We start from the raw sequence: 23105 nt of genomic DNA on the forward strand, positions 1-23105 counted from the left end.
AATACATTTTATTTATAGCACACTTTACATTTTTGGAAATCAGGTTAAAAAACAACAGGTTAAAAAACAAAAGGCACAAAAATGTTAAATGTTTTTACATGATGTGAACATCATCATTAATATCAGTTATTATTATCATTATTAATTTTATCCTTCAACTTCAGCCGATCTACAAGCTCACAACTTGCAGATCGGCTGTTTGCCTCTGTCTTTACAAATTTTTTTTTGTATAGTTTGTTGATTACTCTTGATGCAGCAATGGTCTTTTTATTTGCTATATTTTTACTTTTTCATTTATTAAAAAGGTTACTTAAATTGTCCCTTCACTGTCATCTGGGGACCCCCCCCCCCCCCCCCAGAAAAAAAAATCATGTGGGGACCCCTGGCTGGTCCCGATCCACAGGTTGAGTACCACTGACCCAAAATTGCGTCAACATTACAAAGGGGTTAGGCGGAGGCGGAGCTTATCCGTTTTGAACACACACTCAGACGGACCGGGGAGCTGCAGGAAGTCGAACTAACGGCTCAGGAGGAGCGAACCTTACAGACATGGATGTTTCCATGCTTCTAATCTACTATAACAGGTAAATTGAATTAGTTTATGGAATTAAAATGTTGTCCAACTTGTTAGTTCATGACCGTGGCGTGTATTTGCCCGAGTATAGCCCTGAAACATGACTGTCATATATGATATGATAGTCATGACGAAACTTCAACCTGGTGTTTGCACTTTCAACTTTACGGTCCTTACATCTAAATAAACGTTCAGATTTCAAATATAAAGTGCTTAACCCATGGCCACGGATGTTACAATTATATATGGTATCTCAGAAGTACCCGTATTTTCCGTATTGTTTAATAAAAAGCATTTTCATCCGATCGATGGCCATTTCCTCATAGAGTTATAACGTATGTAGAGTGCAATACACTTCCCAACCGATAGGGTCACAGTTAGCATATGGCGAAAAACCTAAGAAAATGGCCACCGATCGGATTAAAATGCTTTTTATTGAACAATACGGAAGATACGTGTACATCTGAGGGTCCGTACATACTTGTAACATTCGTGGCCATGAGGTCAGCACTTTATATTTGGAATCTGAACGTTTATGTGGATGTACGGGCTATAAATGGAGAAAGTGCAAACACTAGTTTGCAGTTTATCCATGACGCTCGTGATCTTGGCTATAAGGCAGGCCTGACTCGCAAATTTTGAAACTAGTCGTTGGTAGAAACATATTTAAACACGATTAAAATATAATTGTATCCAAGTGATGTTTATAATTAGTAAATCAATAAGTCTGATTAAGTACTTTAGCCCTATTTTATACTTTTGTCGTACAACAGCGTTGCTTAAAAAAATCGCCAATCTACAAGCTCACAACCTGTTGATTTTACTATTTTTATTAAGAAGAAAACCCCGACTGGATCTGTGGATCCGGATCTTCAAATAGTAAAATCAGCAGGAAGTTGACATTTTTATTCCAAAAATAAACAGTACTGGGTTTGGTGATGTTCTATATTGTCTGAATTAGCTTTGATTGTGTTTGTTTATGTGCTAAAATAGTGACTTTGAGAGCTGTTTCAGCGTACAATGTAAGTCAATGAGGAGCATATTTTGAATGATCAATTTCTAATCAATGGAGCAATTATATTTGATTTCTTGTCCTCCTTTGGAGTTACATCATGGCAAGGTAAATACACAACACAAACCTCTACCAAAGTGGTCTTGCCCTTTTAAGCACTATCGCTTTAAACATGGAAGCCATGCCAGAACCACGCAATTTAAAAAACATAATTTACCATTATAAATCCTAACCAAACAGTAAAGAAATACCACATCACACTGGGCAGAAAAAAGTGTTACACTGGCATTCACCTCATTAGAGCTATTTGGATGCAGTAACCTATGTTAAACCTATGTTAAATCTGTGCTCCTTCTCCAGGTGTTTTTGGGTCTTCCTCTGCTCCGTTTGCCTGGTGCGTTCCATGTTAATGTTTAATTATTGCTGTTTTGTTTCTCCTGAATGTGTGACTAATCCTGCTCCACTTTCTCCTTATCAGCTGTACCTCCACTGTTAAGTTTCTAAGATACAAAGTCATCCCTCCATAGACTGCCCTATTCATGATAATTAAAACTTGTATCTGATTGCATTTAATGGAATTCTCCCACTATGCTTTCAAAAACTAAATGATAAAACAAATGTCATTTATCTATAGACACAGGTATCTGTACACCTTCACTTGTCTTTATGAGGGGATCTACTAATATTTCCTATAACTAATTAATTAAAGTCTAACACATCAATCTTCTTCTTCTTGCGTATGTCATCAGATCCTCAGCTCCGTTGCAGCAAGCCAGTCCAGCGTCTCGTCATCCAGGTTCATCAGGCCTAGGTCGCCATGTGGTGGGCGGTGTTTCGGGCAGCTGGTCATGATGTGTTCCACAGTCTTTAGGGGGTCTCCAGGTTCACAGTGGGCACTGTCCGAGAGGCCCCACTGTTGCATTGCTTCACCGAAGCGTCCCACGCTTGTCCTCAGGCGGTTGAGGGTTGTCCACTGCTTACGGGGCAGGTGCTGGCCAGGGACATCTGTGGGATCCTCGATGTAGTTGTGAAGCCTAGATGGTTCTGCTGCTTTCCACTGTTCCCTCCACCTTGCCTTGCTAGTCTGCAGTCTAACACATCAATGTTAGACTGTTTCTCTTCAAACAACATCAACACTTCACTGATACTCTTGGTAAATAAGTTTGCTATACTATTTGAAAATGGTGCCAACATGACAACTGTTTAGTTCAGGACATGGCTATGTTTAACAACGTGATACACTATCTGGTCATAATAGATCTTGGGATAACAACTCTACTTTCAAGCAGACAGAATGTTTACAGCTGTCTAGATGTACTTAAATCATTAATTGATCTGTTAATTATTTATGCGTGTACAGTATTTACAGTCTGTTCTTTCTATTGAATATAGTCATTCCAGAATTTTACTTCCCCTTAGTGGGTGTGTATTGTGTTTTCTACCATATAAAAAGGCGACATTTGACATGTAATTGTGGTTGTGGTTGTTAGGACACCGATGACCTTCCAGACATGTCCCACCTCTCCATTGGGATCCTGACCGTGGTTCCTGAAGACAGCCCGGACTCTTCACTATCATGCATCGTCTTGGAAGGTACAACAGTGATGACCTTCAAAGTCTCCCACATGCCATCTGCCTACTGTTTGGACTGATGTACGCACTGAATTTGGAGTACCCCAAATCAATGAAGAACACCTTTGATTTTATTCAAAGAGTTCTTCTCTCACTTGGACATAAATCCCTAAAACCCAAAATACAATCTCTCAAAAACTGATGGAGTTAGTGATTGTTAAGATTAGAATAACCACTGGATTAATGCAGGCACTTTGATTGTTTAGCTTTGAATAACCATCAATTTAATGCAGACACTTTAATTTTGATTGTTACGGTTATAATAACCATTGATTTATTGCACTCATTTTGATTTTTGTATTGCTAAGGTTATAATTGAATATAAATTGAATTTATTTGTGACTTGTATTACATTCCACATTACTTTTGATTGGTCTATCTAAAATCCACAATGCATTGCATAAAGGCATAGCTATTTTTTAAAGATCTTTGACAGACTACAAACTAAGGTTACTTTTCTATGTCTCTGCAACCTTGTGATACCTTCTACCCCGATTTACAGCCATACCCTCCAGCCTCTTCTACACAGGCCTGCCGACCTGTTGATGAGGTATGTTTTCTTTAGATTTAACCCATGTAGACCTACAAGCTCTTAGCACAGCACTCGGTGCTGCGCTATGAGCTTGTATAGTAGCCTATAGTTTTGATGATTTTTGACCAAGTACAATTAAGGGCCTTTTGTCTTTTCTGCACAGCCGTATGCAGCTACATATATGGACTTGGATCAGTGGAACCAAGAAACACCCAGTGTACTGCAACCTCCATCTCCGTCCAGTGATGCTCCAGTAGAAGGTGTGGTTCCTCAGCTAAGTGTCAGCAGACTTGGCACTGTTGTCCTTCAAATTCAGGATTCATAGATGAGTTTTGCTTTTTTTTTAAAAACTTTTCTTTACAGTTTTTGACGTGCTTTCAATCTTTCTAGGTCAACCAAATCCATCTGACCAGAGCATACCAGAGGGTCAAGGGTGGCAGCCTTGCGACTCTTGTCGGTCTGAGGTGGAGAAGCTCCAGCTCCAGTTGAGGAGGATAACCACTGTGCTCTCCAGTATCAGTACGTTTTATTGCCTGTAATGTTGCAGTTTTCAGTTGTCTGCTAATTTCTTTGTCTCACTTGAAACTTTACTTTATCCTGTACCTCTTTTGTGAGTTCTCTGACATGACTGGAAAACATTGGTATCCCAAAATAAAACTGTTTTCTGTTTACTGAAGAGCTGGGGAGATCGACCCCTGCTACTGAACAAATACTCATCAATGACTGCTATCAGAATATACTGTAGAGCTTTGTAGAACAGTACTCAATCTTATTGTTTTACAAATACACTCAGTAGACTCAGATTTTTTTGTCTTTGTTCTAGGCTCTGAGAAACTAGACGCACTGAAGGGCTTTATCACCCTGGTCGGTGACCTAGAGTCTGGAGTGTCCAGTCTCGGGCAGCAGGAGCTATATCCAGGTATGGATGTATACGTTTGCCATACATTTCACACTGAACCTGACGTTCTTGGTAGCGAGTGATCCGTGTTGTGAGCTGCAACTAGATAGTGAAGTTTTCAGAAGGTCACAGTTGTCTGTTTTCATGGTGCACTGAGCGCAGAAAGGGGTCAATGTAGCTGATGTCTTAAAATGCAGTTTGTTAATTGCTCGCTCTCTATTCACAGGCTGTGGACAGATGATTTCATCTGTGCAGCTGGCAGCCATACACCAGCGTGCCAGGAAGGACTGCAAGAGGCTATTCCACGCCTTGTTCGAGGTGTTCTTCACCCATGAGGAGTGCCGCAATGCCGTCGTATACGGAAAGCATGGTGTCATCCCAGAGGGGAAGAACAAACTGGATGAGGCGAAGAGGCACTGTTCAGTAAGTATTTGTCACACCACTAGTTCCTCAGAGTAGTGTTATAGATGGCCAGTCAGTGGAGTTGGTAACCACTTACAGTATACCACCTGTATACCACCCATAGACCACCTATAGACCACCTGTATACCACCTATAGTCCACCTGTATACCACCTATAGACCACCCGTATACCACCCATAGACCACCTAGAGACCACCTATAGTCCACCCGTATACCACCTAGAGACCACCTGTATACCACCCGTATACCACCTGTATACCACCTATAGACCACCCGTATACCACCCATAGACCACCTAGAGACCACCTATAGTCCACCCGTATACCACCTAGAGACCACCTAGAGACCACCTAGAGACCACCTAGAGACCACCTGTATACCACCTGTATACCACCCATAGACTCACCTCTTCAGACTCCACCTCAGCCCGTAGCACTTGCCCTCCTAGCCTTGATGACCTTCCAGGATTATGCAAAGGACAGATACCAGGTCATTGTTGACCTGGCATCCTATAAATGCTGAGTCCACCTAGAGTCCACCTAGAGTCCACCTCTAGACCACCTGTATACCACCCGTATACCACCTGTATACCACCTGTATACCACCTAGAGACCACCCATAGACCACCTAGAGACCACCTGTATACCACCCATAGACCACCCGTATACCACCTAGAGACCACCTAGAGACCACCTGTATACCACCTGTAGACCACCTGTATACCACCTGTATACCACCTGTATACCACCCATAGACCACCTATAGACCACCTGTATACCACCCGTATACCACCCGTATACCACCTGTATACCACCCGTATACCACCCATAGACCACCTATAGTCCACCCGTATACCACCTAGAGACCACCTATAGTCCACCCGTATACCACCTAGAGACCACCTGTATACCACCTAGAGACCACCTATAGTCCACCCGTATACCACCTAGAGACCACCTATAGTCCACCCGTATACCACCTAGAGACCACCTGTATACCACCTAGAGACCACCTATAGTCCACCCGTATACCACCTAGAGACCACCTGTATACCACCTAGAGACCACCTAGAGACCACCTATAGTCCACCTGTATACCACCCGTATACCACCCATAGACCACCTATAGACCACCTATAGACCACCTGTATACCACCTGTATACCACCTATAGACCACCCGTATACCACCTATAGTCCACCTGTGTACCACCTATAGACCACCTGTATACCACCCGTATACCACCCATAGACCACCTAGAGACCACCTATAGTCCACCCGTATACCACCTAGAGACCACCTATAGTCCACCCGTATACCACCTAGAGACCACCTGTATACCACCTAGAGACCACCTATAGTCCACCTGTATACCACCTGTATACCACCCGTATACCACCCATAGACCACCTATAGACCACCTATAGACCACCTGTATACCACCTGTAGACCACCTATAGACCACCTAGAGACCACCTAGAGACCACCTAGAGACCACCTAGAGACCACCTGTATACCACCCGTAGACCACCTGTAGACCACCTAGAGACCACCTAGAGACCACCTAGAGTCCACCTAGAGTCCACCTATAGACCACCTGTATACCACCCGTATACCACCTGTATACCACCCATAGACCACCCGTATACCACCCATAGACCACCTAGAGACCACCTGTATACCACCTGTATACCACCTATAGACCACCTGTATACCACCTGTATACCACCTGTATACCACCTATAGACCACCTGTATACCACCTGTATACCACCTATAGACCACCTGTATACCACCTATAGACCACCCGTATACCACCTATAGTCCACCTGTATACCACCTATAGACCACCCGTATACCACCCATAGACCACCTCGAGACCACCTATAGTCCACCCGTATACCACCTAGAGACCACCTATAGTCCACCCGTATACCACCTATAGACCACCCGTATACCACCCATAGACCACCTAGAGACCACCTATAGTCCACCCGTATACCACCTAGAGACCACCTGTATACCACCTAGAGACCACCTATAGTCCACCTGTATACCACCCATAGACCACCTATAGACCACCTGTATACCACCTGTATACCACCTGTATACCACCTATAGACCACCCGTATACCACCTATAGTCCACCTGTATACCACCTATAGACCACCCGTATACCACCCATAGACCACCTCGAGACCACCCGTATACCACCTAGAGACCACCTATAGTCCACCCGTATACCACCTATAGACCACCCGTATACCACCCATAGACCACCTAGAGACCACCTATAGTCCACCCGTATACCACCTAGAGACCACCTATTGTCCACCCGTATACCACCTAGAGACCACCTGTATACCACCTAGAGACCACCTATAGTCCACCTGTATACCACCCATAGACCACCTATAGACCACCTGTATACCACCTATAGACCACCTGTATACCACCCATAGACCACCCATAGACCACCTAGAGACCACCTAGAGACCACCTATAGACCACCCGTATACCACCCGTATACCACCTGTAGACCACCTAGAGACCACCTAGAGTCCACCTAGAGACCACCTAGAGTCCACCTATAGACCACCTGTATACCACCCGTATACCACCTGTATACCACCTAGAGACCACCCATAGACCACCTAGAGACCACCTGTATACCACCCATAGACCACCCGTATACCACCCGTATACCACCCGTAGACCACCTGTAGACCACCTAGAGACCACCTAGAGTCCACCTAGAGTCCACCTATAGACCACCTGTATACCACCCGTATACCACCTGTATACCACCTAGAGAACACCCATAGACCACCTAGAGACCACCTGTATACCACCTATAGACCACCTGTATACCACCTGTATACCACCTAGAGACCACCTGTATACCACCTATAGACCACCTGTATACCACCTGTATACCACCTATAGACCACCTGTATACCACCTGTATACCACCTGTATACCAACTATAGACCACCCGTATACCGCCTATAGTCCACCTGTATACCACCTATAGACCACCCGTATACCACCCATAGACCACCTCGAGACCACCTAGAGACCACCTATAGTCCACCTGTATACCACCTATAGACCACCTATAGTCCACCCGTATACCACCTAGAGACCACCTAGAGTCCACCTAGAGTCCACCTGTATACCACCCATAGACCACCTAGAGACCACCCATAGACCACCCGTAGACCACCCGTATACCACCCGTATACCACCCATAGACCACCTAGAGACCACCCATAGACCACCCATAGACCACCCGTATACCACCCGTATACCACCCATAGACCACCCGTATACCACCCATAGACCACCCATAGACCACCCATAGACCACCCATAGACCACCCGTATACCACCCATAGACCACCCAGAGACCACCTAGAGACCACCTAGAGACCACCTGTATACCACCTGTATACCACCCATACACCACCCATAGACCACCCATAGACCACCTATAGACCACCTATAGTCCACCTGTATACCACCTGTAGACCACCTGTATACCACCTGTATACCACCTATAGACCACCCGTATACCACCTAGAGACCACCTAGAGACCACCTAGAGACCACCTGTAGACCACCTATAGACCACCTGTATACCACCTAGAGACCACCTAGAGACCACCTATAGTCCACCTGTATGCCACCCGTATACCACCCATAGACCACCTATAGACCACCTGTATACCACCTAGAGACCACCTATAGTCCACCTGTATACCACCTGTATACCACCCGTATACCACCCATAGACCACCTATAGTCCACCTGTATACAGACATGCAAAAGTGTCACTTTTCAGCTACAGTCACCTTTTTGAACTCAAATAGGGCAATTGTGTGACACCTGACCCGAAAGAAAACAACATGTTGTCACCTTTTTCACCTCGGGCTGTTTGCATGCCTGTATAGATATATATCTTGGGGTATCTTGTGACAATGTATACACATGTCTGTCTTACTGTGTTGTGTTTTTAGGGCTTTTATTTCGGGGGACGGGCGTGCTATAACAATTAAACTTAAAAATATGATACATTCGGAATAAATAGCCTCCAAGTAAAATTTGCAGAGAGCAAGGAGGCTGCCAAGGGCCCCTCCCCTCCCCTCATAACCAGTTGATCAGCTGTAAACTCTGTCTACACAGACTGTGGCAGGCACAGGGCTCCAGAGTGCGACCTGCCTATTGTGCTGTATGTGCGAGTTAAATCTGATTTCGAACCACCTCTGGAGGTGGTTTCAAATCAGATTTCAACTCAGATTTCAACTCGGATGTGTGCATTTAGACTGATTTAACCAGAATCTCCTGTTGACTAGTTGAGCACAATTTCCTAAATTAATATTTAAAAAAAGTTTAGGTTGGAGTCAGGTGCTGGTGAAAGTGTATGCAATGCTTTAGATGCTCATTTCAAATTCCAGTCCAGTCTTTTAGCCAACCCGCACTGGCTGCTGCAGATTAAGTGTCTTTGTGTTTTATATGTATACAAAATTGAGTGTTTAAATCCCATGTGCTTTCTTGTTATCTTATCTTTCAGCTGCTGCTCAACGATCGGACCGAAAATTAACCCAGTTGAACTATGAAAAGACGGTCAAGTCTTGGCTGCAGTTTGCGCCTGGCCGTCAGGGAGGCATCCCGAGGAATGCTCTGGAGCAGCAGGGACCGGATCTGGATGCAGGTGGCACCTCTGCAGGTTCCCTCCCTCCCTGAAGGGATTAACCCATTACAACCGGGACAGCGTTTTGCGTTTGAACTTCAACCATTTTTTCTTTTCTTTAACCCATCTAGACCGGGACAGCGTTTTGCGTTTGAACTTGGACCTTTTTTTCTTTTCTTTTTATAAAAAACAACTCAAAAAAAATCGTGAAAATGAATATTTTGTCCCCGATTCTGTCTTCTAAATACTTCTTCCAAATCTGTGGTTCTCAAATTTTTCCATGTCAAGGACCCCCAAAATCACATGTATTTGGACGCAGACCCCCACCTAGAAAAATATCTTTCCAGGGACCCCCAGAAACAGATTTCAGTTACAAAAGTTTCCTTTGAAAAATATATATTCAAAGATTTGAACAAATGTTTACGATTTTTCAAAAATAGCAGATCTATCATTTAGAAGACATTCACAGAATCGGGTCAAAATATCCAAATGCTTGCAGACATTTTCACGATTTCTTTCATAAATAGCAGATCTACAATCTTGTATATGTTCTATATTTCATCTGTTAAAGCATAAAAACAATGGTTAAAGCAGTTCAACGCAGGTCTAAATGCCTTGGTTCAATAAATGTGAAGATTCAAATCATATTGTCTGTCTTTATTTTTATATTTTCACATTTTGGGAAATGTAAGGTAATTTTGAACAAGATGTAGCCTTACAGTATATCAGCATACATAATTTAAAATGTACATGCAGATTACCATTAGGTTGTTGGATGATCAGGATCAATATTGATTCCTAATATGATTCAGTATAATCCAATTAATAAATTAAATCAGTGTTCGATTCCTGATGTTGATTCAACATAAAATCAACTAAAATGTGCATGCAGATTACCATTTAGATGATGGTTGAATCAATGTTGATTCCTAATGTTGATTCAACATTAAATCAACTAAAATGTGCATGCAGATTACCATTTAGATGATGGTTGAATCAATATTGAGTCATAACGTTGATTCAACATAAAATCAACTAAAATCAGCATGCAGAATACCATTTAGATGATGGTTGAATCAACATTGATATAGTGTTAGTTAGTGGTTGAAACCCAACGTTGAATCAAATAATAATGGCGTTGTGATTTCAGTACAGTTTCAACGTTGAGATTGAACGTTGAGTCAACCGTTATGGCCGACTATTTTTCAACGTTGATTCACCCATATTTTGCTATCTGGGTCTTGCCTGCTATCAATGTAACGTGGCGCCACGGCAGCCCGTGACTCAAGGGGGAAATACATGATTGCTTTATTTTAATGTAACTATAAAGAAAGTGGACACCATTCAAAGTAATAGGGTGACAGAAAAGAACATGCTGCCACGTCCATTGAGTTCAGTGGAGACGTGGCGCCATGTTGGGGGTGGGGGGGGGTTGGGGGGGTTCCCCAGATGATTTGCTTAATGTGTGTGTGTGTGTGTGTGTGGGGGGGGGGGGTGATTTGCTCAATGTACAACATTGTTTTCTCATTCAACAGTAAACAAACCGACATCCAATGTACAGTAAGTGTATAGGGTGTCTGCACATTTCAAAAGTGACACTTGAAGGACTTTTAAGACCTTCTTTATACCAGTAAATACAAAAATAAGACCATTACTGCGTCAAAAGTAATCAACAAACTATGAAATAAAAAAATAGTCAAACATTGGCCAAATTGTCAAATATTACGTGAGAAAGAGTAAAAAATTATAATTGTGGAACCGAACAAAATGTAATGCCTCAACTCCTACAATTCCATGTGCTTGTCAGGGTGGGAGGTCCCTAGTTCAAATATGTTTTTGGGGGGGGGGCCTGAAAAGGTTGAGAACCACTGAATTTGTTTCTAAACATTCATTTGTTTTATATTAATATTATTTTATCAATAACATCTCAGTGCTTATTTGGGGGCCTATACTTGCAACAGCCTCAAGTTGGGAAACACGGCTGTAGATGAACAGAAAATGAGGCAAATGATAGGCGTTGCGGATGAATCAATTCACCATATTGGAGGCTGTAAGAGCACAAGAAAACAACATAGCGGTACTGTACTGTCACAGTTTCTGCTGGTAGCGTGGAGTTCAAGGCCCACATCTCTGGACCTGCATGTACCGCTGTAGTACGTAGGTCTAAAAATAGAATCCTGCGCAGCAAAATCCAGCACTTTAATTTCACACTGAAAGTAAAAAATAATGGATCCTTGCGGGTCAGATTTGACTGTGTATACCAGCGGCTTCTTACATGTGACTCCCTTAAGCCGTCTCCTTCTTAGAAAAGCAGTAAAGACTGTGGATTATCCACCCACTTTTAAAAAGTGTTCACCTGTCCAGAAGACACGCCCACTTTTAAAAAGTGTTCACCAGTCCAGAAGACACACCCACTTTTAAAAAGTGTTCACCTGTCCAGAAGACACACCCACTTTTAAAAAGTGTTCACCTGTCCAGAAGACACACCATTATGATTGAATAATGGGAGGAGAAGGTGGAGGTTCTGGGAGGGTTGCTGACCCGGGAGCCTTTTGGCTCTTTTTGACGATCAGTTGGGTAACTGAGAACCTTCCATAGCCTTTGTTTTGTTTTGTTCATGTTTACTTTATAACCAGAACCTCCCCTTAAGGGGGAGGTACGATACGTCATAACTCTGAAAAGAAAAAAATAGAAAATCCCATGCGATGATGGTACGGTGATTCAATGCAAATGTCTTAAGACATTTGCATTGAATCACCGTACCATCATCGTGCCTTTTGTCAAGGTTCTTTGGGATGAAGACAAAATCAAATTTCTGTCCAAATTGCGTCGTGACATTTGATGTGACACGCCGCTTCTTGTGTGTAAACCAGTCCCACGGAGAGTGGCACAGATCACACACACAGATCCATCGTCCCCACACATGCCCGTTCACATCCTACAGTACACTTCAGCAGGCCATCAGGGGGGACATCCTACAAACAGCACAGAATACAATGTTAACAACCAGCGCTGCAAAGAGAGAGAGAGGGGTGAGCACGGCTTGACCGAGACAGAAAGAGGGGGGGGGGGTGGGGGGGGATAAGAGGAGTGGGGAGGAAAGAGAGAGACCCCTGCTGAATGCATTATAGTGATTTGTGGGCTCACCTTTGAGCGGGAGTATGCGAGGCCTCCTCCCTGCCAAGCGACCGACGGGGGTGTTAAGTGCGCCCGGCGGGGGGGGGGGGGGGGGGGGGAGCCGTTCGGCGCCGTGGCGCGGGCCAAATGATGTTTGAAATGTTTTAATCAAATCCCTGCCTGTTCATTAGACTAACAATAGCGCTCTCGGCGCCAATGGCTCAGCGGCATGGCCTCTTAATGCCCCACCCCCCCCCCCCCCCCCAGGGGGAAACGAACTAACGCCTCTGATGGACTCACTTCCCGCACCTCCTGGTGGGGGGGGTTTAAAAAACGCCACACCACGCCATACATTTAAATGAGCTTTTATCAGCGGGTTGGCCGCCTTGTCGTGCAGCGTGATTTATTTGAAACGAAACGCTAGTGCTGCTCGCGGGGTTTCCGCGGGATTCCAGCTTTGCGTTTCTGAGTGGCACTTTACATCTGCCGGGGCGATAATGTGTCAGACGCGCTGACGTGCTTGTAACAGCCGCGTTGATGTGATGAGGGCCGCTACGGCGCTACGGCGATGACAGACGACTACTTAGTGCTATACGGGTGAACCACTACTTCAGATAATCGCTGTGGGAACACAGTCAAATCCTGAAGGTTTGTTTAACCCCTTAAGACCTGAAACGCATCTGTGTCATTTTTCATCTCTTTGGCTATTACCGAGTGCCGCACTATGAGCTTGTAGGTCTGCTATTTCTTTTTTTTTATCTTGACAATTCGTGCACATCTTTGAGTATAAATATATATATTTGTGTTTTTCAAGTGAACATTTTAACTCAAATCTTTGCTTCTGGGAGATTCTACAAATGTCTTCTAAAGTGTTTTTAAAGAAATTATGTTGCTATAATTTCAGTAGTCCTCAAACATTTTTCATGTCAAGGACCAAATTTTGGCTTAAAATAAAAAAAAATATATATATTCAAAGATTCGCACAAATGTTCACGATTTTTTTAAAATAGCAGATCTACAAGCTACGAGCTTGTATATCTGCTATTTTTGAATAGCCCAAAGAAATCTTAAAATGACACACAGATGCGTTGCAAGTCTAAATGGGTTAACTCTGAGAGGGTACAAATGGGAACTTTTGGTTCCATTTGGCTCAATTCCTGCCGCTCCACGAAGTGCTCGAAAGCTTCTTTGAATCAGGTTCTCTGAATCATGAGTGAGATGACTCACGTTTGTGTAACAACTCTAATAGGCTGGGTGAGGTCGCACAGGGGGCACCGTCACCCAATGAGAGTAATCTCGTGAAATGGTGATGAAGAACAATAACCTGAATGCATATTCCATACATTCCATACTGTTTAAAGACATACACCCTGCACAAGAACGCTAAACAGAGTGGCTATAATTATTGCTCGTCATAACGGAGGAACCTCTTTTGGTGTGATGTATAGCACACATCTTAACCCATTAATACCTGGAACGCATCTGTGTCACTTTAGATTTCTTTGGCTATTCAAAAATAGCAGATATACAAGCTCATAGCGCGGCACCGAGTGCCGCGCTACAAGCTTGTAGATCTGCTATTTTTGAAAAATCGTGAAAAAATATTTTTCAGATTTAAAAAAAAAAACTGTTAGGATTTAGAAAACATTTTAAGGAATCGCCTCAGGTCTTAATGGGTTAAAAGGTGCCATAGAATATACAGTAGCACTAATGTACTGCTATATAGAACCATTACACCACCAAACTATGCTGAAGAAGAACCTCTAAACCATCATGCAGAGGCTTAGCAAAACAAGAAAGTGTGAACATAGTGGTATGGAATAAGCTACAGACTACGTACTGACACACTTTAGATTTGGGTTTTTATGTTTTGATTTCATTATGCTGTCATGTGTATATCCGGGGTTTAAGTTATATTGTGTTTGCTCGCATTTCTTTTACCTAAATCAAAATCGAACCGATGTCACAACACACACACGCACGCACGCACGCACGCACGCACGCACGCACGCACGCACGCACACACACACACACACACACACACACACACACACACACACACACACACACACACACACACACACACACACACACACACACACACACACACACACACACACACACACACACACACACACACACACACACACACCACTAAATCTACTTTATTGTGTTATTTCAACCCCGTCAGACCCTATTGATCAGAGGATTAAGACAGAGATGATGTGTTGAAACGTTGACTGAGGGCCTCATAGCGGGTCCCCAAAATCCAATACCAATAGAGTCCCATAGATCGCCGCGCCTGGATTTAGCGCTGTATAGGCAGGATTGATGACATGGGACCCCCCACACTTTAGCAATGGAAGTGTGTGAGGCCTAAGCTTCATCTTAATAGTCAGTTATTTGGTTTTGTTTTCCTTTAAAAGCACAATCACACATCGGTAGAGGTTTAGGTTGTGTAGTTATCTTGCCATGAAGTAACTCCAAATATTGGTGATATAGGGTCAATAGCGCCGTAGAGATCGATATCCCAGTAATAGTATCCCAGTAATTGACTTACATTGTACGTCATTCTTTTAGCACACAAACCCAAACAAATATCATTCCAACGTAATGCCAATATACTGTATAACATTACAAACTCAGAACAGCATTTATTTTTATTTAATAAAACATCAATATCATGTTGATTTTTACTATTTGAATTAATAAGAAGACTCTAGGTCTGGAATCTAGAAATGAGACGGATTTCAAATCAACAGGAACGTAACATTATTAGTGGGTTTTGTGGCATTATATGTTTGCAGAATCTGCGTCGTTTGGGTTTGTTTCAGTGCTAAATGAGAGACTGTGACAAAACAAAGCTCACAATTTGTCACATTGCGACACGTTATTGATCGGCTTTTTCACGGAGGGCTTGGTAGCGCATAGGCCATAGGGCGTAAAATGACATTTTCGGAATTCCATTGATTGTAATTATTTAATTAACCCATTAAGACCTGAGGCGATTCTTAAAAATGTTTTCTAAATCCTAACAGTTTTTTTGAAAAAAATCTAAAACATTTTTTTTCAAGATTTTTCTAAAATAGCAGATCTACAAGCTCATAGCGCGACACTCGGTGCCGCGCTACGAGCTTGTATATCTGCTATTTTTGAATAGCCAAAGAAATCAAAAGTGACACAGGTTCCAGGTTAAAAACAACACATTTAAGCAATCTATACTTGTATTCAGATTAGGCTACAAGGAATGTATTTTAAAATGTTACGTTGTTTTTAATTAAATAATTACTGTCAATGAAAAGCTCTCATGTAAGATGTTCAATGTTTGACAGGGATAGCCTAGAAATGAGAAATGCCCTGGTTTTGAGACGGCAAGCAATATGTAGAGTAGCAAGGAATGAGAGTCAACAACACACCTCAGAATAAAATAAAAAAAACACCCTATTTCGGCAGGTGGAATTTCTTTCATGTATTTAATTTATTCTTAAAATATTTCATGATAAAAAAGTATCTCACGTAAATGACTCTAATACTCCCACGCGATGCCTCCAACCCCCCTCCCCCCCCCCGCCCGCCCCCACCCACCCCCACCCACCCCCTGCTCCATCTTTCTCCTTCTCACCTTCTTCGCAACGAAAATGAGAGAGAGAGAGAGAGAGAGAGAGAGATAGAGAGAGGTGGCCACATGTTGTGCGAACAAACACAAGCACAAAAAAATAAATTAACCACGTGAACCCTTATAGTGTCCCCTTTCCCGGGGGGGGGGCGAACATTCGGCAAAACAAATAGGTCGATCTACAAGCTCACGACGCGCTGCGTTGCGGCGCATTGCGAGCTTGTAGGTCGTCTGTTTTTTTTGCCGGAAAATATTTGGTGTCGAGGGGGGAAAGAAATGACGGGGCCTAGTATAGAGCCCTGGGGGATTCTGGTATTAACGGTATAATAGGGTTTAAGTGGTTAACAGATCAAAAGCCATTGAAGAGGTCCACACCTTGTACGATACCATATCATAGCAAAGTAGCAGGTTCAAGTGGCTTCCACTGACGACCACAGATATGTTAAAGGTTTCATGACATTCAGTTTTACCACACATTAAAAGTCTTGGTCATGGTCCTTCAAACGTGTATAAAGAGTTTTAACTGAAAATTCCACTCCAGTGAGCCATTGCAGGTGTTTTTCTCTCACATTTCTAAAGCCTTTTCAACTGCAATGAAAAAAAGAATTATTTGCCTGCGGGTGTCGCTGTTGAGGGATTGTGCCTGTCAATCATCGCCTCTGCTCCGCCCCCCCCCCAAAGGAAAGGATAGGGGAGGGGAGGGGCGAGGAGGAGAGTGGGCGGGATTAATGGCCTGTGACTTCACTCTCCAAGGGGCAATCACAGATTACTTTTCAGCCTAATTATTCAGAAAACCCCAGACCACAGAAAATCCACTGAATGTTCAAAGTTCAGGTTTTTTGGGTGTAATTGAGGTCATAAAACCCCCCCAATTTTGTATTTATTTTTTTTTTAAGTGAAAATGAATGTCATAGAACCTTTAACGTCCGCTTGACTGCAGGCCAGTCAGTCGGTGAATCACTTGATCCGTTTCTGTTTGCTATTGTTGTTGTTGTTGTTAAGTTGTTGTTGCTGATAGACGGTTACCGAGGACCATTTGGAAGAGCGTGAGACCGTGAGAATAAAGCGTCTACCGGATGAGTTGAACAGAAACATCTCTGGACTACGCGACAGCAGTGATGGGAACAATAGCGTTGTTTTATTTTTTCTGTTTTTTTCCTTTCTTCGTTTTGTTCACATCCTACTAAATCGGCAACCACATTAGTTTTTTTTCTTGCTTTTTTCTCGTTATTTTATGTCCAATAAGCTTGTCTACAAAGGTACAACATATAAAACTGTTAAATATATAACTTTTAGGACTTTCAAAATACATTTAATGACATTTTCCTCACGCTTGCTTGCTCGCTGGTCTTTCAAACTCGACAGGTCCGATACGTCCCGAGGAGTGGTTTTGTACTCTTAATGACCCGCCTCCGTCACCACGGCAACCAACCGCTCCGTCACCACGACAACCAAACGTTCAAATCGTCCCATCCATGGATAAAAAAAAAAGAAAAAGGAAATCCGACAATTCTTTCTTTTCTTTTTGGGGGGGGGGGGGAATACACAGATATACTGTATATTATGCAATATTATCTCCAGTTGGCCAAAATACAGTGGTGGGCTTAGTCCGAAAAACCAAACAAACGTGTCCGCAAAAGTTTTAAAGGTTGATTGTGTACAGTACAGTACAGTGTGTGTGTGTGTGTGTGTGTGTGTGTGTGTGTGTGTGTGTGTGTGTGTGTGTGTGTGTGTGTGTGTGTGTGTGTGTGTGTGTGTGTGTGTGTGTGTGTGTACGTGTGTGTACGTGTGTGTGTGTAGGCGTGTGTCCCATCCAGTTTGTGTTTGTGCGTCTCTATTTGCGTGTATAGGCGCCGGTCACATGGCGCCGCGACGGACGAGACAACAGCCGGTCCATAAAGTGTGTGTGTCTGCTTTTTGGCCAGATGGTCCTCTGCTGCTCTGGAACAATGATCACACACTTGTTGTCCTTTTTATTCTCTTTGGTCTATGTAAAAAAAGAAAAAAAGATATGCAAGGGCGCCTTAAGGTCAGCTCCCACTAGAGGGCCTGTCCACAGCACTGAGCAGTCTCCGGGCCAAGTGGAGGGGTGGAGGGGGGGGGGGGGGGGGTGTTCTGGTGAGAAAGAGGGGGCTTGGGGGGTGGGGGGGGAGGGGGAGTTGGGGACGAAGCAGGCATGATAAGATTGGAGCGTTAGGCGGAGGCAATGGGTCGATCCGATGACAGACAGCGGGACATCGACGGCAGGGAGGAGGGTGTGGTCACGAGACCGCCGGGCGATGTCGGTGACACGGGACAGGGAGAGAGAGGGTTGTTTGTTCCGTATGCAGGGAGAGGGGAGATTGGTCGATCACTTCCTGGTGTCACCGTCCAATGGCTGAGGCCTGTGAAACAAGACGAAACAAAATGTGAGACACAAGACGAAACAAAATGTTTTTCAGGACAAGGACCCCTCAGCTGAGAGAGAGTTGAAGTACATAATAGTGTACAAAATTGTAGGGGTGCAACCGTTAATATAACTACTTGATTTAATCAATTAAAACAATATTTCATTTTGGGGGTCTGTCTTTTTTCCTTCAAAATGTTTTAAAAATAGCAAAAATACGCAAACTACGAGCTCACTTATAGATAGCCTATTTTAGTGATATTGCTCCTACAAATTGTGTCCAAACATCACGCAAAGCGGTACACATTATCCCTTCAGTCATGTGATCAAGTTGGATCTGTCCGATTCTTCATATTCCATCAACATTGCTGGCCCACAATAACCTACCTGACATGGTGGAGACCTGTGCTCTGAGGAGCACTTTCTCTAGTTGGTGCTATTTTTGTGCTATTTTTGTGCATTTGTTGAGATGCTTAAATTGTTTTAATAAATGTTCCAACCACTCCTATACTATCTATACTAGGCAGTCACCCTCCTGTGTGTGCTCCAATATGTTTGGCAGATCTTCAAGCTCACAACGCGTTGCGAGAGGTTATCAAAAGAAAAGATTGCAATCTTTTCTCCAGCAGCATAAACAGATGCTCCTGTCTGGCCATGAAGAACAGCCGAACAGCACATGCAAAGAGGTCAGGATCGGCACACGGAGGCTGTGAACATAAGGGGTGACGATGACAGCTCTTGTTCCCAGAGATGTAGCAATTAATTTAAAAGCCATGCGTCTGGAACCGCGTGTATCCTCTCTGGCTGGACATACAAAAGTGTACTGTATAGTATACAAGTAAGACGCGCGAACGCTGGAAGCGAACGCAGCTCGAAAATATTGTGTATGTACGGACTTGTAATCCGTGTTATTTCACTGTGATGGGGAGAGAACATTGTGTGTGTGTGTGTGTGTGTGTGTGTGTGTGTGTGTGTGTGTGTGTGTGTGTGTGTGTGTGTGTGTGTGTGTGTGTGTGTGTGTGTGTGTGTGTGTGTATGTGTGTGTGTGTGTGTGTGTGTGTGTGTGTGTGTGTGTGTGTGTGTGTGTGTTTTGCAGGCTGTGTCTAAATTCACACATTCACATTCGCCGCGCCTCCTTCCGCGTTCGCAATAACTTAACATATTCAAACTTTTTCTCTTTTCACTTTCAGGTCAGTATTCGCCGGAAAATAGGCGATCTACTAGAGCAAGACATTATTCACAACTATAACATAGCTGCCGTTCATGGAAGTGGTTAACATTTGTCTATAAATAAAAGCATCACAACTTAAGCGCAAACACAAGCTGATGGGCGAAATGGAACCCGCCAAAACAACTCCGAGAACATTCATCATTTTTGCATTCACACTTCCCACCTGGGGTCAGATAATATCAGATCAAATTCACGGGGGTGAATTATTTTCAATATTTCTTTCTGTGTGTGTGTTTTTTTTAAAGGAATAGTGTGTGTGCAACCCAACACTTTAATTTCACAGCACTGTGATGTAGTGTTGATTTCGTCGACTAAAACTATGACGAAAATGTTGGTCGACTACCTTTTTTCACTGCTGAAAACTAAATAAAAACTAAAACTAAGACTAAATATATTGACAATTTCGTCAACAAAAATGTTGACGAAAAATGTTAGTGAGGGATCTAGTGGAGAAGAGATCCAGTAGAACTAAAAGACAAGTCATTTTATGTTTGGTTGCGCTCAGGTGTTGCGCTCTGAAAATAGCAGATCTAAAAGCTCACAACGCGTTGCGCTGCGACGCGTTGTGAGCTTGTAGATCGGCTATTTTCAGCATGCAACCAAGTGTAAAATCAGTCATTATGACGCCATCAAGGCACCGGCAAAATATATTTTAGTCGACTAAATCAACTGTAGATTTAGTCGACTATAATCCTATGATAATTAATCGACTAAACCTAGACTAACAGTAAAACATTTCAGATGACTAAAATATGACTAAAAAGACTATGACTAAAACTGAATAAAAATGAGCCGTCAAAATCCACACTACTGTGATGGCAGAACACTGATAAAAAGCCAAACGGCTCACTTAGAAGTCAAGTGTTCTGGCAGTCAAATATTCAGAAATTCTTCAGGGTGTGTTAAACTCATATCCAAAACCCTTGCGGTGCAGGAGACAGAGAAACAATGAATCTGCTGCTGAAAACAATGAATCAGGGATGCCCCTCCCCTTCGCCATCTGGCCCCTCCCCTCGCCATCTGGCCCCTCCCCTCGTCATCTGGCCCCCGCGAGTCTCCCATCACAACTTGGTATAAGGATACGGATGCCTTCCAAGACGCTTTCATTCACACTAATCTCCACCATTACAGAGGCTGCAAAGAGCTAGCCTGGCGTAGCCAGACTATATCACTGTGTGGATATGAGTCTGGTGTATATATATATATATATATATATATATATATATATATATATATATATATATATATATATATATATATATATATACAGACTATATCACTGCGTGGATATGAGTCTGGTGCTTCAGACTATATCACTGTGTGGATACGAGTCTGGTGCTTCCATGAGGACGTTTTTTTTCCCCAAGGGGCGGGATCAAGACAATGGCCCTCGACGCAATTGGTTAGACCTACAACCAACTACCAATTACAGTCTCCCATATTGGAATACTGGGCCCTGATTGGTAACCCACGTCTTCTGGAGCAGGAAATGGATTCTCTATGGAGCGGTGCCAGACCCAAATCGCAGAGTGACATTTTTTTTTTGCACTCGCAGATTGGTCTGGTCCCGGGCTAGCAAAGAGCCCGACCAATATGTCGGTTTTGTCCGATATCGTGGCCGTTATTTGACTTTTTCGACATTAGGGTGTTAATTTCAGAAATAACACAAAAAGTAAAGATATGGAGATAGAAGAGGCTTCAACTTTGTTGAAATAAAGTACATGTTGCAGTACATGTGATAAACCAGAGCATGAGCGAAATTTCACTCACGTACCCTATGCTGCGGGAGGACAATTCCGTTCCGTTGTCTTGCTGTTAGCCTCATGTAATAGGTACACGGTTTGAATGGAGATGGGCTGGGAATGAGACGAGTATGGCATGCACTTAATTATCCTTAAAAGGAGAGAGCCAGACCAAAATACATGTGGATTTGATCTGCCTATAATCAGTCACCAACATACCCGATACAGTTGACTTTTTTCATAGAAGCCCCTGTTCTCCATTCTGCAGACCCCTCCCACAGCTAGAATGGAGCTTAGAGCATATCGCTAATTCGGCTATTTTCGTCGTGCCGTCTCCATGTAGTGTCCTGGCACTCACACATGCACTGTTTCGAGAACACAGAATGGAGAACAGGAGCTTCTATGAAAAAGGTCAAGTGCATCAGGTATGTTGGTGACTGATTATAGGCAGATACAATCCACATGTATTTTGGTCTGGCTCTCTCCTTTAGCTCCAGAGATGGGATTTGAAAGCAAATTGATTTAAAGAGAAGACAAGACAGTGAAATGGGCCTTCTGCTATTCAAACCGTTACACATTCTGTGTCTGCAAAGGTGTCTTTCTTGTTCAGAAACTCAACAATCATCATCGTTAGCGTTAGACTATAGGCTATAAACCTCTTCTCTGTATCTCACTCACACATGCATATACACACACACACACACAATCTCACACTCTCTCATTCTCCGTCTCTCTTTTGTTACGCCCACCCTGTGGCAAAAAGGCTGTCTTTAAATCTCTCACACCAATCTCATCTCGGGGAAATAGACGCCTTCTATTAAGAAACGGAGGGGAATGAGTTTGAAACGGATATGAGATTAATCTGGCCAATGAATAAAAATGCACGAGCGCCGGGGTGATCATCATTACCTGGAAATGACCGCACTGATCTAGTTTATGTCGTACAACTGCAAGAGACACTATTTGCCATGCTTGGGATGCAGAGGTATAGAAAGGTATATATTGTACGGCCGTGCGGCCACAGGCCCTTGAGTACAAGTGCAGTTTCAGCTGGCTAGAGCCTGCTTTCACAAGCCCAGACAGAGCGTTTGGCCATGCAGTAAAAAGTATGACACTATAACAGCCGGCTTTTGTCGTGACGGTAGCAGGCGGCGTACCCAGTGACGTAACGCAGAATCGCGGGCCTCCCCGCGGGAGTTTCACGCACATGCACGCGCGCGCAGTGCATGTGCGTGCACAACCTGATAAAAATC

The 23105-nt window shown here is 43.4% G+C and overlaps 1 protein-coding gene across 3 annotated transcripts; it reads left to right on the plus strand.

Annotated features, from left to right (window-relative positions):
• Nucleotides 1-381: 381 nt before the first annotated feature.
• Nucleotides 382-10396, plus strand: LOC308079858 (uncharacterized protein). 3 transcript variants are annotated; one of them, XM_080421472.1, is made up of 10 exons: nucleotides 382-584; nucleotides 1947-1980; nucleotides 2336-2739; nucleotides 3077-3179; nucleotides 3721-3768; nucleotides 3914-4010; nucleotides 4141-4269; nucleotides 4574-4669; nucleotides 4875-5071; nucleotides 9641-10396. In XM_080421472.1, the coding sequence occupies exons 6-10, from the start codon at nucleotides 3932-3934 to the stop codon at nucleotides 9668-9670; spliced, it is 531 nt and encodes a 176-aa protein (XP_080277598.1). In that variant the 5' UTR covers nucleotides 382-584; nucleotides 1947-1980; nucleotides 2336-2739; nucleotides 3077-3179; nucleotides 3721-3768; nucleotides 3914-3931; the 3' UTR covers nucleotides 9671-10396. The 3 variants fall into 3 exon arrangements, with proteins under 3 accessions (XP_080277598.1, XP_080277599.1, XP_080277600.1); XM_080421473.1 differs by lacking the exon at nucleotides 1947-1980; XM_080421474.1 differs by lacking the exon at nucleotides 382-584 and having other exon boundaries at nucleotides 1540-1980.
• Nucleotides 10397-23105: the final 12709 nt, after the last annotated feature.

Source organism: Gymnoscopelus braueri (assembly GCF_963280865.1).
Source record: "Gymnoscopelus braueri genome assembly, chromosome: 23".
In the NCBI taxonomy this organism is placed as follows: domain Eukaryota; kingdom Metazoa; phylum Chordata; class Actinopteri; order Myctophiformes; family Myctophidae; genus Gymnoscopelus; species Gymnoscopelus braueri.

What these genes read in the sequence shown, in the direction of transcription:
- LOC308079858 (XM_080421472.1), top strand. Translation starts at nt 3,932, where the DNA reads ATGGACTTGGATCAGTGGAACCAAGAAACACCCAGTGTACTGCAACCT. An exon ending in CACTGTGCTCTCCAGTATCA is followed by an intron (nt 4,270 to 4,573) that starts GTACGTTTTATT and finishes TCTTTGTTCTAG; the next exon opens with GCTCTGAGAAACTAGACGCA. An exon ending in GCAGCAGGAGCTATATCCAG is followed by an intron (nt 4,670 to 4,874) that starts GTATGGATGTAT and finishes CTCTATTCACAG; the next exon opens with GCTGTGGACAGATGATTTCA.